The sequence below is a fragment of the Scyliorhinus torazame genome, chromosome 10 (assembly GCF_047496885.1).
Source record: "Scyliorhinus torazame isolate Kashiwa2021f chromosome 10, sScyTor2.1, whole genome shotgun sequence".
In the NCBI taxonomy this organism is placed as follows: domain Eukaryota; kingdom Metazoa; phylum Chordata; class Chondrichthyes; order Carcharhiniformes; family Scyliorhinidae; genus Scyliorhinus; species Scyliorhinus torazame.
Genome location: NC_092716.1, coordinates 92,412,610 through 92,427,404, shown reverse-complemented (window position 1 = coordinate 92,427,404; position 14,795 = coordinate 92,412,610). Strand labels below are relative to the sequence as shown.

The following is a 14,795-nucleotide window of genomic DNA, read 5'->3' as shown; positions in this document are numbered from 1 at the left end:
TCGGTATTGAGGGAGTGGAATTATTTTACAGTTGTGGTACGTCTCTGAATTTAGATGTGCAAAGCCACATGTGTGCAGTCAATGCCACTCTGCACCACGGGGAAATCAGTTATCCTGGTTAAGCTGCATATTCACCCTGCCTACTACCCTCTGTTACAAGAGAGTGAGGTGTGTTCCCCTTTACTTGCATACAGTCTGCCAGTCACCTTCCATATGTAACAGTAGGTGGTGAACTGCAAGATGTCGAAAATGTTGCTTGCTCCAAACTGGAAGAAGCCCAGTGTGAGGAAGTTCAAAGCCATGGTCATTCTCCACAACTGGCAGTGCCTTCCTTCCCCCTGCTCTGAGGTTGCAGGTCTGCCTGCAAGAGGTGTCCAATTTCTGGGACACCTCATCAGTGAACTGGAGGCGTCACGTGCCATTTCTGGCTTCGATTGAGGTATGGTGAATTAGGTCCTTGGATTAAGAGCCTTTCTCCTACTCCTCTTCCTCCCCCTTCTTTGAGCAGCACGTCCTGCTCTGTGCTGGCTCTGCTCATTCTCAGGCTGCAGGCCAAGGGGAAAGGTAACTACAGTACCCATGACTGCGAGCAAGTGTCAGGAACAAATCCCTTGCAGTGCAAACCAAGGCCTTCACCATGTGCCTTTGAGACGTCACCAACTACAACACCACGCATTGCCAGCATCTTCCTGATTCCCAGCAGAAATCTACCAGATGGTCCCTTTTAAATAATGCTATTGGGATCCTCCCTGCTTTTGACTGTTTGCTGAGCTATGCAACTTAAGGGGAGGCCTGCTGAGATGCATGATGGGAAAAGCAGCAGCTTTTGCATTTTGCTTGGCAAAGATCAGGAAATATTGGAAATATTAGACAGTCTGTCGAAAACATTATCACATAGATTATCATAGAATTTACAGTGCAGAAGGAGGCCATTCGGCCCATCGAGTCTGCACCGGCTTTTGGAAAGAGCACCCTACCCAAAGTCAACACCTCCACCCAATCCCCATAACCCAGTAACCCCACCCAATACTAAGGGCAATTTTGGACACTAAGGGCAATTTATCATGGCCAATCCACCTAACCTGCACATCTTTGGACTGTGGGAGGAAACCAGAGCACCCGGAGGAAACCCACACACACACACGGGGAGGATGTGCAGACTCCGCACAGACAGTGACCCAAGCCGGAATCGAACCTGGGACCCTGGAGCTGTGAAGCAATTGTGCTATCCACAATGCTACCATGCTGACATTGATGTCAGATTTACATGTGGGGAGCACAGGTAAACATTGCTGTGACTTTAAATGCACTAAGGATCTGGTGCTGATTTGCAAATCTTCATCAAAACAAAACGTTTATGGAAGAGAAAAGTAATCAGGCATTTAAACAATGTGAAATGGCTCATCTCCAATAGTCTCTGACGTAAGACAATTATCCATCCAGATCCTAATACAGTCTGCACAATACACACTCCACAAAATCAGTCCACAGTTTGTACAATTTTCCTCTTTTATCCCCCCCCCCCAATGATGAACAATTCCTCAAACAGCATCATGAACAACCCTCACCACATCTCGAAGTCCTCCACTGACCCCCTCAACTCAAACTCAATCTTCTCCAACTGGAGAAAGTTGTACAAATCCCCAGCCAGGCCGCCACCCCCGGCGGCGTATCCGACCTCCAATTTAACAGGCTCCTTTGCCGGGCAATTAGAGAGGTGAAGATCACGACATCGGCCCCCTTCTCCTCCAGAAGCTCCGGCATCTCCGATACCCCAAAGATCGCCACCATTGGATCCGGCTTGACCTCCACCCCCACTATCTTAGATAGCGTCCCAAACACCACCTCCCAGTATTTCTCCAGCTTCTCGCAATCCCAGAACATGTGTGCATGATTCGCCCATACCCATCGGCCACCCCTTGGAAGAATCCACTCATCCTCACCTGAGTCATGTGCACCCTATCACCACCTTGAACTGAATCAAGCTCATCCTCATGCAAGAGGAGGTTGAGTTCACCCACCGCATCGCCTCACAGCACAGCCCCCAACCTATTTCCCCTCCAACTCCTCCTCCCATTTGTTTGTGATCTTCACCACTTTCCCCCCACCCTGCTCCCCCACCACCCGTATATGGCTCCAATGCAACGCTCCCCCAACTCATCCGGGAGCAGCAGTTGCTCTAACAGTGTGTGCTCCGGCAGCTTGGAAAACTCCCTCCACTCCTTCTGCGCAAAGTCCCGCACCTGCATATATCTAAACTCACTGCCCCTCGATAACTCAAACATCTCCAGCAACTCGTCCAGACCCGCAAACCTCCCTCCGGGAACAAGTTCCTAACCGTCTCCAGCCCCACCTCCTTCCACTTCCCATACATCACATCCATCTCCCCCGGCTTGAACCTGTGGTTCCCACACAGTGGAGTCAGCATCGACATCCTCTTCAACTTGAAATGTCTTCTCAGCTGATTTCACACCCTGGCCGTCGACTGCCCCATCGCCTTACCTTCTCCACATTTGCTGCCCAATAATAGTGCAGCATGTTTGGCAGCACTAACCCCCCTTATTGTCTCCGCCTCTGCAACAGAACCCTCTTTACCCTTGGCCCTTCCGTGCCCATACGAACTCTGAGATCACTGTCTCCAACCTCCGGAAGAAGGCCCTAGGGAGCAAGATCGGGAGCGTTGGGAGAAAAAACAGAGCCTTGGCAGCACATTCATCTTTATCACCTGCACTCTCCCTGCCAGTGTCAGGTGTAATGTATTCGACCTCTTAAAATTCCCCCTACTCTCCTCCACAAATGTTGTCAAATTCTACCTGTGCATCGTAGCCCACTCTCACATCACCTGAATCCCCAACTACCTGAACCTCTCCCTAGCTACCTTGAACGGCAACACGACCAAATTGGCCCCCGCCCCTCCGCATTCACCGGAAGCACCTCACTCTTCCGGACATTTAGCTTTTACCTGGAGAAGGCCCCAAACCTCTCCTGATCCTGCCCATGCGCTCCAGCGGGTCTGACACAAACAACAACAGGTCGTCCGCATATAATGATACTTGGTGCTCCCTGCTCCCCTCACAATCCCCTGCCACCCCACAGACTCCCGAAGGCCCATCGCCAAGGGCTCATTCATCGCAAACAGCAGCGGCGATAATGGACACCCGTCTCGGTCCCCTGTGCAGTCCAAAACTTGGTAAACTCATCTCATTTGTACGTACACTTGCAACCTGGGATACATACAATAGACGCACCCATGCCATAAACTTCGGCCCAAAACCAAACCTTCCCAAAATTTCAATTAAGTACCTCCACTCTGCCCGATCAAAGGCCATCTTCACATCCATAGAAACAATAACTTCCCCCTCCCCCTGACGGAGTCATGACCACATTTAACAGCCTCCTGATATTATGAGAGCTGTCTGTCCTTTACAAAACCCGTTTGATCCTCAGAAAACACCACTGGCACACACCCCTCCAACACCTTAGCCAGTACTTTCACGTCTGTAGTCAACAGTGAAATGGGCCTGTGCGACCCACACTCCAGCAGGTCCTTCCCCTTCTTCGGGATCAGTGTAATTGACGCCTGTGTCAGCGTCTGTGGCAACACCCCCCTCTCCAATGCCTCACTCCCGCTCGTAGGCCCACCCCTCCTTAGCCTGTGCAATCGGCCTCTTGCCCACTTGAATACCCACTCAGCCGACAACCCCACCCAACAGGTCCCACCATTCACACCCCTTACCCATAAAGAAAAGCACTCAAAATCACAAATCACCTCCTGCCCAAAAGAAAAACACAACAAAAAACAAAGGGCGGGTGGTGATTACCCTCTTACGAACTCCGGGAGCATTGTACAGGAGTTTCACCCATCAAGTGAACCCTGTTCCCAGCCCAAACCCCTCTAGTACCTCAAAGAGGTATTTCCACTCAACTCTGTTGAAGGCCTTTTCTGCAAACAGGGAAACTATCACCTCTGGTCACATTCAGCAGTCGTCTGATGTTCCCAGTTCATTGTCTACCCTTAACAAAGCCTATATGGTCTTCTGTGACCACCTCTGGTACGCAGTTCTCCAGCCGCTTAGCTAGGACTTTTCGCGTCCACATTGAGCAGCGAAATAGGTCTGTATGATCCGCATTCCGTTGGGTCTTTGTCCTTTTTCAGTATCAGCAATATGGTCATCCGTGTTAGCGTTGGAGGCATGGTGCCTCTCGTTTGCGAATCTGCGAACATCTCCCTCAGGTGCGGGGCCAAATCTTTTGTAGAAGTGTGTCTTCGAGCATTAACCTGGGCCTTTGGATTATTAGCCCAGTGATAGCCCCACTAGACCATCATCCCCCCAGGAGATTTTCTGAGTAAATTATCCCAAGAAGAATAATTTATAGTAGAGGAAAACATCTCTGCCTTGTGGCTAAAATATAGGTCATCTGTAGACTTTGCTCCAATCACACGAGCGCACCATTTAGTTTAAACAAGTTGTGCAATCATCCTGCAATGCAGACTGACTCTGTTGGAAAGGGCCAAGGGCTGATCTACGGACCTGATACTCTGGCAAAGAAGGAATGAAGGGAAAGCCCATTTGAATCTCAAAATCCCACATTGCAGAAAATCAACGCAGATAGTCAGATGGAAACCCGTGCTTCTCTCAAGCCATCTTTATTCATCTTAAGCAATGAAACAGTTAAAGATGTTTACTTAAAACATTGTTTGATTGATGGCGGGGAAGGAAATCTCCAATTTTAGTTCAATACGTTGAATGGATGACCTGTGTTGTGCAGACTGGTGCATGCAGACATTAATCACGTTCTCACAATGAAATCTTGAATTGTCAGTCAGCACGAGACTGATCCTGTCAGCTGATAGGATGCAGCACCGATGGTGCCCTTGAAGAAGGCCCACAGCCCACAGTCCCCCACTGCTGGTAGGCAATGCTGAGGTTGTGAGGGATTAAACTGAGACCAGAGGATATTTATTGAGATAAGCACATTTTAGCACTTGATAATGTCAGAGTTTACACACAAAGAAACCACACAGTATATTTTATGCATTATAGCGTTTCAAGCTTCACAGTATGAGCTTCCGTTCTTGTGAACAGTGCTCGCAACAGTGACATTTTTAAAAAAAAAAGATGTAACAAAATATAAAGACTTCACATCATTTTTTGAAAACATTGATAACAAAAGTGTTGGCCTTAATCCCAATGGTTGGCATTAAACTGGTTTCTACCCCCGTTGGGTCATTATCTTAGCTGTAGTGGCAGAAAAGTCAGTTTGAATACTTATGAGGACTATATCTCATCACAGCTACATTACAGAAACTGGTCTGTTCTCAGCAAAGTGGTCTTGAGCCAAATCACTTGCAATGAATCCCATTGACCAATTTAACACAGAACACAGCTGTAAAACTCCATCTGTTTTCTGAAATAGCAAGTCTGGAACGTTGCTTCCACCGGTGTTGAACAGCAGCTGGATCACGGATGGTGACCACAGTGCCTTTCAATTAAGTACCTCCACTCTACCCGATCAAAGGCCTTCTCCACATCCATAGAAACAATAACTTCCCCCTCTCCCCCTGACGGAGTCATGACCACATTTAACAGCCTCCTGATATTACGAGAGCTGTCTGTCCTTTACAAAACCCATTTGATCCTCAGAAACCACCCCTGGCACACACCCCTCCATCGTCCCCTCCAACACCGTAGCCAGTACTTTCACGTCTGTATTCAACAGTGAAATGGGCCTGTACGACCCATTGTGACTGCAATCCGAGGAAGAATAAATCGACCTGGAAGAGATAATGGTCCCACTTCTATATCTGGATGCAGCATCTCTGACTCGACATAGAAAAGCATTTGACACAGAGGAAGATTAAACAACACCTGTAGCTCAGGCCATGTGTACATTGCTTATCAAGCTGAAATGCTTACTCTTTTTCTCCACAGATGTCGCTTGTTCTGCTGACTGCCTCTGTTTTTAATACTATACCACAGTGTGGTCATGTATTTTGTGCTTTGGACTCATATCTGTTCGGTCAGAGCCCTGGTGCTTTTAGTATTGATTTGTATTAATTCAGTTATTTTTGAAACTTTTGTCTTTTTCCAGGGGGACATGCAGGTGAATTTGGCCAGCTTTGGCAGGGACAGGAATCGACGTACAATTAATTTCAATGATTTAGATTGGTAAGTGTGCAGAACACCTGTGCGAATGTAAAATGTCAATTAATACAGAGAAGATACAGCAGAGAAACAGGCCATTCAGCCCAACCAGTTCATACTCGGTGGCATGGGTCCATTGTTGCTGCAGAAAGGTTGGCAGAGTTTGTGCCTGTCACTTCCTGCGTGTGAGGTTCCTTGAGGGTTGGTGTTGAACAGGTTGGTTCAAAGGAACCCAGAGCTGCTCCCACACCACTACAAGGAGTGGACCTTGATTTTATCTGGCAGTGTAAAATGGGTGACAGTAAATTCGCAGTCCCAATCGCTATTTCCGTTAAACTCAATGAGGAGAGTTGCAAAATGGGTTGCTGATTCTTTATCCCCAATTTTATACTGCTAATATTCCAGAGGCCCAGGTGAATGCTCTGGAGTCAAGGGTTCAAATCCTACCAAGGCAGCTGGTGGAATTTAAATTCTGTCCATAAAGACAAGGGTGCGAGACTTTCTTGATCTTGGCAAAGGCCGATGTTGGGTGGGAAAGGTGGAGTCGAGTATGCCGACAGCAATGGTGGCTTTTTCTGCCGTAGTCTGCGGCACGTAGAAGAAAACAATTGCTGTCAGGGGTTTCAGACCATATCGCTAGTGGATGGCCTCTGTTCGCCCACCCTGCCATCATTTCAGTGCTTCAATTATCAGGGCATCACATTTAAAGGTCGCCCCTGCACACAGCGAGCACACTTGCTGCTGGGAGGTTATGGCTAAGACGTATGCTGCCCTGAAATACAGTGACGCCTCCCGGAACACTTACTGTACACAGTGGAGGCACACCGCGATGTGCTATACCCATGCCCTGGGCGAAGAACTTCCAGCAAGATCACCAACCCAGCATGAGCAGCAGTGTGGTGGTCAGCACTAACGCCTTGCAGAAGAGAACAGCGAACCAGTGCTGCAAGAGGATGAACGATCTCCTTCATTCTGCCAGGATAAGTCACTCTTCCCGTCGCTCTCACCTCACACACTCACATGCCCTTCACACATCCACAGGTATCTCACTCACTGCCAGCTCAAGGGACACCACCACTTGCTCTCCCACACACATCTTCATCTCCCATGAGGGTCTTGACCTTATCACCTCGCTGGTCTCACTCACCATTCACACATGCCAGGCATCCTTGTCACGTGCCCTAGCACGCATCCTGCTGACACTCTCTATTTGTTTTCATGCAGCACAAGCTAGCTCACAACAAGAGGGAGAGATAGGTGGACGGATGCCCGAGCTGAAGGTCCTCATGGACTTTGAGGAGAGACCCATCTAGCTGGCTGGGGAGGATGTTGACTGTTCCTGTGCTGATGGTGAAGTTGTTGGCAAATAAGGGTCCAGCACTGCATCATCCATCAGACAACAACCCCGTGAGTCATGTCTCCTGTTTCTAAAGACCTCTGCCATGCACTAATAATCTCTGTTTTCTGTCACAGGTCCATCTGGGAAGCAGCCTCGGGAATCCACCAGCCAGGTCCTCCGCCTCTAGCCCCAAGCACAGTGTAGAAGAGACATACCAGTGCAGAGACACACACTTCAGTGGGACTTAGTTTGAGATCAGCCTTGAGATCACAATCTGGAGAGCACATCTCACTTTCAGATCCACAGTAGGCAGAGGCAGGGACACCCAAGGGTGCCGGCACTCAGAGGATTGCTAGAGTCCAGGAATCTGCTGAGGCCTAATCAGGTGACGATGCGGTCATGCCTCAGTTGCTGGAACTCCAAAGTCAAACTTGGGAAAACCAGGAAGGAATGTTCGGTACACCCCTTGGATTGAAAGGCTGCATAGAGGAGTCTGTCCACCGTCTGTCTGAGGTGATTGTGCCGACACTGCAGTTTAACGAGGTTAACACAGCTAGGGTGGTGGCCACAGTGGAGAACCTTCGTGCAAGAATTTTGTCGTGCACTGCTACAGGACATGCTGGTATCCATCAATGCAAATGCCAGAGGGCGGTGGGACTTCTCAAGCTTACTCCAGCTGCCCCACTATCCTAAGGTGGAAGGTGGGATCCCCAGGCACCCATAAGGAGGTTGATCAGCTAGTGCACACCCCAGAGCCATCCACCCAGGTGACTCTGGGAGTGTCCCGCCCATCTGAGTCCCCTCTTCCTATGATAGTTTCAGCTCCAGCTCCACAGGCCGAAGAAGGTGGCACTGCCACATAGCAGGACCCCGAAAGCAGGTTGGGTCCCCTCTGGGCTCAGCCCTCCAGAGGACACCCACCGAGGTCATTATAGATAACAGGGTGTGATGGACGGCAGCAAACCTCCACTTCCAATCTGGATCCTGGGGATGCATCAAGATGTAATTTCAGGGTTACAAAGGTTAAGAAGCTCTAGTTGCACAGCCTGGGCATGGATGTTAAGCATTTGTACACATTGTTCAATTCTGTAAATAAACTCCCACTAATTGCACCCTTACCTTGGCTCCTTGTTCTGAAGAGTTGTGTTCCTGTAATTCCAACCTGCAAACCTGCACAAGACAACAGCACGGTGCTCAGTCCAGGGCTCTCTTCCTGTGCTTTGTGCAAGTTTGCCAGCATATTGATGGTGTCTCTTCATAGTGGAATGAGGATGTTTCACACAATGCGCAGGTTTGGCATCACTCATTCCAGTCATTGTCAATATGTGGCTCTCTGCACCTTTAAGGTGCGGCTGGCCTCCCATCTCATATTCTTCAGCCTCCGGTGAATATGAACCTCAAGAGTGCAGCTCACGAAGGATGCCACAGGATCAGGAGGCGTAAACGTTTCCTCGCTGCATCGCCATGTGATGACCCTAGTCCTTGAGAGCAAGTGAACTACCATCAGCCAGACAGGAGTCAAGACATTCACAGATGCACTGTCTCCACTGCAAGTTGTCTTCATCCCCCTGGAATGTAGGATCTATGGACAACCACTTGCGTCCAAATATAGGAGCTTTATCATAGAAAGTGTGCACTGCCATCAGTCAGACGGGACAGCAATGCTCACAGAGGTCATGCGGAGATTATGGGATGTCTTCACTGGATGTCCTCATCACTCTCCATGAACCAAGAATTAGTGAGCACAACCCAAACTCATCTGCTTCGCCTGGACATTGCTATTGCCCACATCTTCACCCTCAAGGACCTCCTCAGTTTCACCTCCTTTAAGGTTCTCCTCATTGGAGGAAACATGCTGCTCCTCCTCCATCTTCACCTCAGTTCCTCCCCCTGTTGCAGAACCATGCTGTGCAGGGTGCAGCGGATGACCACAATGCATGCTACCCTCTGTGGATTGCATTGCAGGGTACCACCAGACTGGTCCTACACTAGAACCTCATCTTCAGCATCCCAATGATCTGTTCCACCAAAAGGCAAATTGTAGCATGACCCTCATTGTATTTTGGATGAGATCTACTTGCCGCTTAGCGCTCGGGCGACAGCGCAACATGGCCGGTCGATCTTGGGTGGGCGAGGCCTCCCTCGGGCTTCCCAGCAGCTTTTATGCCTCGCGGGATATACCCAAGTCCCGCGAGACATCACAACCCTGCCCAAAGGGGGCATGACCAAACGGCACATGTCTAAGTAGACTTTAAACCTACTTAGGTGTGCTAACCCGGGATCTACCAGCCTTCAGGGATCTACCAGCCTCCCCAGTGAGGCCGCAGCTGGACACCGTTCATTACTAGTCCACACAAACATGGACCAGTCGGAACGGCACCCAGGGATCTCCAGGGCCATTGAAGACCCCTTGGTGGCCAGGGATAGTGCAGGGTGGCCTCCTGGTCCTCTCCCTGGAATGTGGGCACCTTGGCACTGCTTAGCTTCCACCTTGGCACTGCCACCTGGCACTATGACGGTGCCTCAGTGGCAATGCCAAGCTGGCGGGAGCAATGCCAGGGTGTCAGGGTTACAGTGCAAGAGTACCCAGGTGCCAGCTGGCACTGCCAAGGGTCAGGACCCGAGGTGGGTCATGCCCATGAAAGGAGAGTGGAGGAGGGTTTGAAGGGTGGGGGGTTGCAGGGCAGGTAAGTAGGGGCCTCTGGAATGTTAGGGGGGTGATAGATGAGGGTCCTGGAATGGGGGCCTGTAAGGCGGTATGGGGGGCCTGAATAGGGATGGGCTGCCAGGGAGTCCGTTGCAGCGTATCCTCACTTGCGGAGGGGGCAGGCTAATGCCCATGTGTGTGGGGGGAATCTCATTTCAAAATAGCGGCCCGATCTTTGAGTTCAGCGCCCCAGTGCTGAACAAAATTCTGGGCGGGGTTTACCGGCCACCAGGACAGCACTCCTCTTCGCCCGGAAACCCATGCACCGACGTTGGGAAAGTCAAACCGCAGGAACCCTGAGTCAAACAACCGGAACACTGACTCAAGCTGTTGCCTCCAGGTCAAGCCCTGGTACAGCCTCTCCCCCTGAAGGCGCGGAGTTGCTCCTCAATTGCAGCACCCAACTCCGAGCTCCCCTCAAAGGTCTGCTCACCAGGTGCTCTCCTCCGAGCACCCCTCAGAGGTCTGCTCACCAGGTGCTCTCCTCCGAGCACCCCTCAGAGGTCTGCTCACCAGGTACTCTCCTCCGAGCACCCCTCAGAGGTCTGCTCACCAGGTGTTCTCCTCTGAGCTTCCCTCGGAGGTCTGCTCACCAAGTGCTCTCTGAGCTCCCCAAGAGGTCTGCTCACCAGGTTCTTTCCTCCGAGCTCCCCTCGGAGGTCTGCTCACCAGGTGCTCTCCTCCGAGCTCCCCTCGGAGGTCTGCTCACCAGGTACTCTCCCCTGAGCTCCCCTCAGAGGTTTGCTCACCAGGTGCACTCCTCCGCACTCCCCTCAGAGATCTGCTCACCTGGTGCTCTCCGAACTCCCCTCAGAGGTCTGCTCACCAGGTGCACTCCTCCGCACTCCCCTCAGAGATCTGCTCACCTGGTGCTCTCCGAACTCCCCTCAGAGGTCTGCTCACCAGGTGCACTCCTCCGCACTCCCCTCAGAGATCTGCTCACCTGGTGCTCTCCGAACTCCCCTCAGAGGTCTGCTCACCAGGTGCATGCCTTTTTAAGCTGGTTGTGATTCAGGCCGTTCTGACATCATGCCGCCGTGGATGGACTTTTAGACTGGGGGCTTATAATTCCGCTGTATGGATCTGATAATGAGATACTATTGTATTCAACTGAGATTCCGATGTTCAATGGCGGGAAATACGGCCTGCCAACTGATCAGGGGAGGAGACAATAGCAGCAAGCTTTCAGTTAACGTGAAACCCAACTTTGAACTTCTCACAATATCTTTGGCTCCCGTTACCGAACCTACCCGATGCCAACAGGAGCGGAAAATCCCAGCAGTAAGAAGTGAAATGCTGCAGGTTTTTGTAAATCGGAAAGGAAATCAGAAAATGCCAGAATTATTCAGCAGATCAGGAATCATCTGTGGGGATCAGAAAGGGATGTTTCAGCTTGATAATCTTTCATTCGAACTCTGTTTCTGGAATGCCACTGACCTGAAGCAGCAAAACTACCCCTCTCTCCTGACAGATGCAATCTAACCTGCTAACTGCCTCCAGCATTCTCTCTTTCAAACACTAGGTTAAAAGTGTCACTTGTATGAAGGCCTTAGAGGAACTTGACTAAAATGATGTCTGTTTGATGACGATGCTGCTTTGAAGTGTGTCTTTCATATGGAGGATACCACATGAGAGTTACAGCATCAAAGGCACTTGAAAATGGAGTTGCAAAAGGAACTTTTCACCACTCTGACCTCATGAGAATTGGAAATCTTACCCTGTGTTCCCAGCTATCTCAGCAGGGCCAGATTGGAAACCACAGCATTTTGACGTTAATGTGTGACACAGAAAGCAGAATGGTTAAGCAGAGCTGAGATGTTTCTCTTGCCTCTTTCATATAAATCCGGGTTACTTTGACATCCAATAATGAGACATTCTCCAATAGTTTTGGAACCCAACTAAGTGAGAGAAGCGGGGTCTCCATATCTGGCAGAATGGTTCATAACATTGGAGGGGATTTCAGGTTATAATATTTTTATAGTTGTATTTCATCATGCTCAAAGCGTTATATTTATAAGTTTTCATAGGTTAATGCTTTATGGAAAGAAGTTTCAAACTGTGGGACCGAGGTTTGTGGATTCCCCGGAGACGAGCAGTTTCTACCTTAAATCCACGAGCTGTGGCCCCCATGTGACCTTCTTCATCAAGAGAATTTGAAGAGTCAGACTCGGCTGTGAAGGTAGAAATCCAGGGTGCTTCCTGTCCCTGAGGAATTGAGATAAATGTTCACGTGAATGAATTTCTCCCCTTGTAGGTGGTTGAATTTGATTGTCAGAAGTTACCTGCATTTCCATCAATAGTTTTAATTTATACCCGTTGATATTAAAATTCTCATCCTCATGTTCAAAGCCCTCCAGGTCTCACTCTTTCCTATCTTTGCTGACCCCTCCCAGTTCTACACCCCTCTGAGAAATCTAAACTCTGGCCTCTTGTGAATCCTCCCCTTCCCTCGCTCCACCAATGATGACCGTGCCTTCTGGCACCTGGGCCATAAGCTCTGGAAATCCCTCTCCTCCTTTAACACTCGACTTAAATCCTACCTCTTTGAAGAAGCTTTTGGTCACCTGTCCTGGAGAGTCCTTCTTTGACTTTTTTTTGTCTGATAGTGAGATACTGTGGGCCATTTGAGGTGCTCTATAAATGCAAGTTGTTGTGATTGTAATGGCTTTTGTACATCAACATACATATTTTAAACGGCATGCAATATACTTTGGTTGGCTTTAGGTTACCTCCCAACACAATGAAGACCATTGCCTCACAGTGTTTGCCCGAAATGCTCTTATGTTCATTGTATGAAGACCAAGAATACTGGCAAAGCAAGGGACTGAGTTCAATATTGAAACTGGTGGACAAAGTTAATAAAAGAGCTCAGGCTTTGTTAAAGTACATCCACGAAAACCAACCAAAGCCGAAGAAAACATTGATGTGAAATTTCACTGAAAAATTGTGGTTAACTAATAATTGGTTGATTTTATACAATGAAACCCATTGCATTAAAGTAGAAATCTCATCACTTTTTACCTTCATGTCAAACATCCAGTAAATGCCATAGGCCTAAGCAAGTTGCAATCAATTCTCGTAAAACTGAAGAATGTGTTCCGGGAGAGATACCAGTTTACGAGCACGGAGTTGGAGCACGAAACCTAGAGGTTGTTTTTCTCATTGATCTGGAGAGCCAGTTCCAGCTGAGATACCAGCTGGCAATAATTTGCTCGGTGGCTGAACAGGAAGATACCGTACGAAGGAGAGAACATAATGGGAAGATTTTTATCAATACAATATCCTGCTCTTCATCAGGACAGGGGGAGCAGGTGGGTTCTCTGAGCTCACTGAGTTGGCTACACAAGATGGAAAATATTGAATCATAGAATTTACAGGGCAGAAGGAGGCCATCCAGCCCATCAAGTCTACACCGGTCCTTGGAAAGAGTACACTACTTAAGCCAACACCACCCAGTAACCCCACCTAATCCTTTTTCTTTTGGACACTGAGGGCAATTTAGCACGGCCAATTCACCTAACCAGCACATCTTTGGTCTGTGGGAGGAAACCGAAGCACCCAAGGAAACCCACGTAGACACGAGAACGTGCAGACTTCGCACAGTCACCCAAGCCGGGAATCAAACCTGGGACCCTGATGCTGTGACGCAACGGTGCCAACCACTGTGCTACCGTGCAGCCCATATTGCTGACTGGGATAACAGTTGTTGAGCCTTGTCTGAAAGTAAAGATAATGTGAAGTCCATCAGAATAAAGGTCTGTCATCATTGTCGCCGTCACAACAGAATTCCAGCTTTCCTGATATTCAAACATAATTATTTGTGTTGTTTTAAAGATAGACACCACTTTATTTACAAAATGTTTGTATTCTTATTTTATTTGGATCTCAGTGAAAAGGGGAGTGCATTCCTACAATAATCTCCCAATTTTGAATAATCTTAGCCTGGTAACATAACACTGAGATGTTGTGTTCTTCAATATTTAATAAAGGAAAAGTCAGTCAGATCTGTAAATGACCTTGACTATTGACTTCAAGAATGGAAGCGGTTATGTCTTAAAGCAACCCATAAACATTTAAATATCAGGTGAATATATTGTTCGTTCAAGGATTTAATAAAATGGCCCAAATTTTAAACTGGCTGTTGACTCAACACATCATCCATGTCACAGTTATTGTTTCTCTTCCCATACTTAGTGGTGCACAAAGCGGACATTGATCTGATTCCATAAACTAGTTTCTTTCCTGGAATAGGTCACTCATCTGTCACTAGAGGCTTATGGCCTGAAGCATGGCTAACCAGGGTCTCTCCCACTCTTACCACCTGCCCTTGACATATGTTGGAAGGATTTTTCAGGTTGATGCTCGTTCTGTTATAGAGAGTTGATAGCATGGAAACAGGCCCATCAGCCCAGCTGGTCCATGCCGCCCAGTTTCTATCACTAAGCTACTCTCACTTGCCCGCATTTGGCCCATATCCCACCCTGCCCATGTAACTGTCTAACTGCTTTTTAAAGGGAAAAATTGTACCTGCCTTTAACACTGCCTTTGGCTGCCCATTCCAGATGCTCACCACCCTCTGTGTGAAGAAATTTCCCCTCTGGTC

At 48.7% G+C, this 14,795-nt stretch overlaps 1 protein-coding gene across 3 annotated transcripts in view; it reads left to right on the top strand.

Annotated features, from left to right (window-relative positions):
* LOC140430757 (Golgi-associated kinase 1A-like) overlaps window positions 1-14,326 on the top strand; it is a 54,563-nt gene extending 40,237 nt beyond the window's left edge. For all 3 annotated transcript variants that reach the window (XM_072518436.1, XM_072518435.1, XM_072518434.1), the window contains 2 exons: window positions 6,094-6,170; window positions 12,917-14,326. In XM_072518436.1, the coding sequence (XP_072374537.1) occupies window positions 6,094-6,170; window positions 12,917-13,121 (282 nt within the window). In that variant the 3' untranslated portion in view covers window positions 13,122-14,326. The remainder of the gene's footprint in view (window positions 1-6,093; window positions 6,171-12,916) is intronic.
* Window positions 14,327-14,795: the final 469 nt, after the last annotated feature.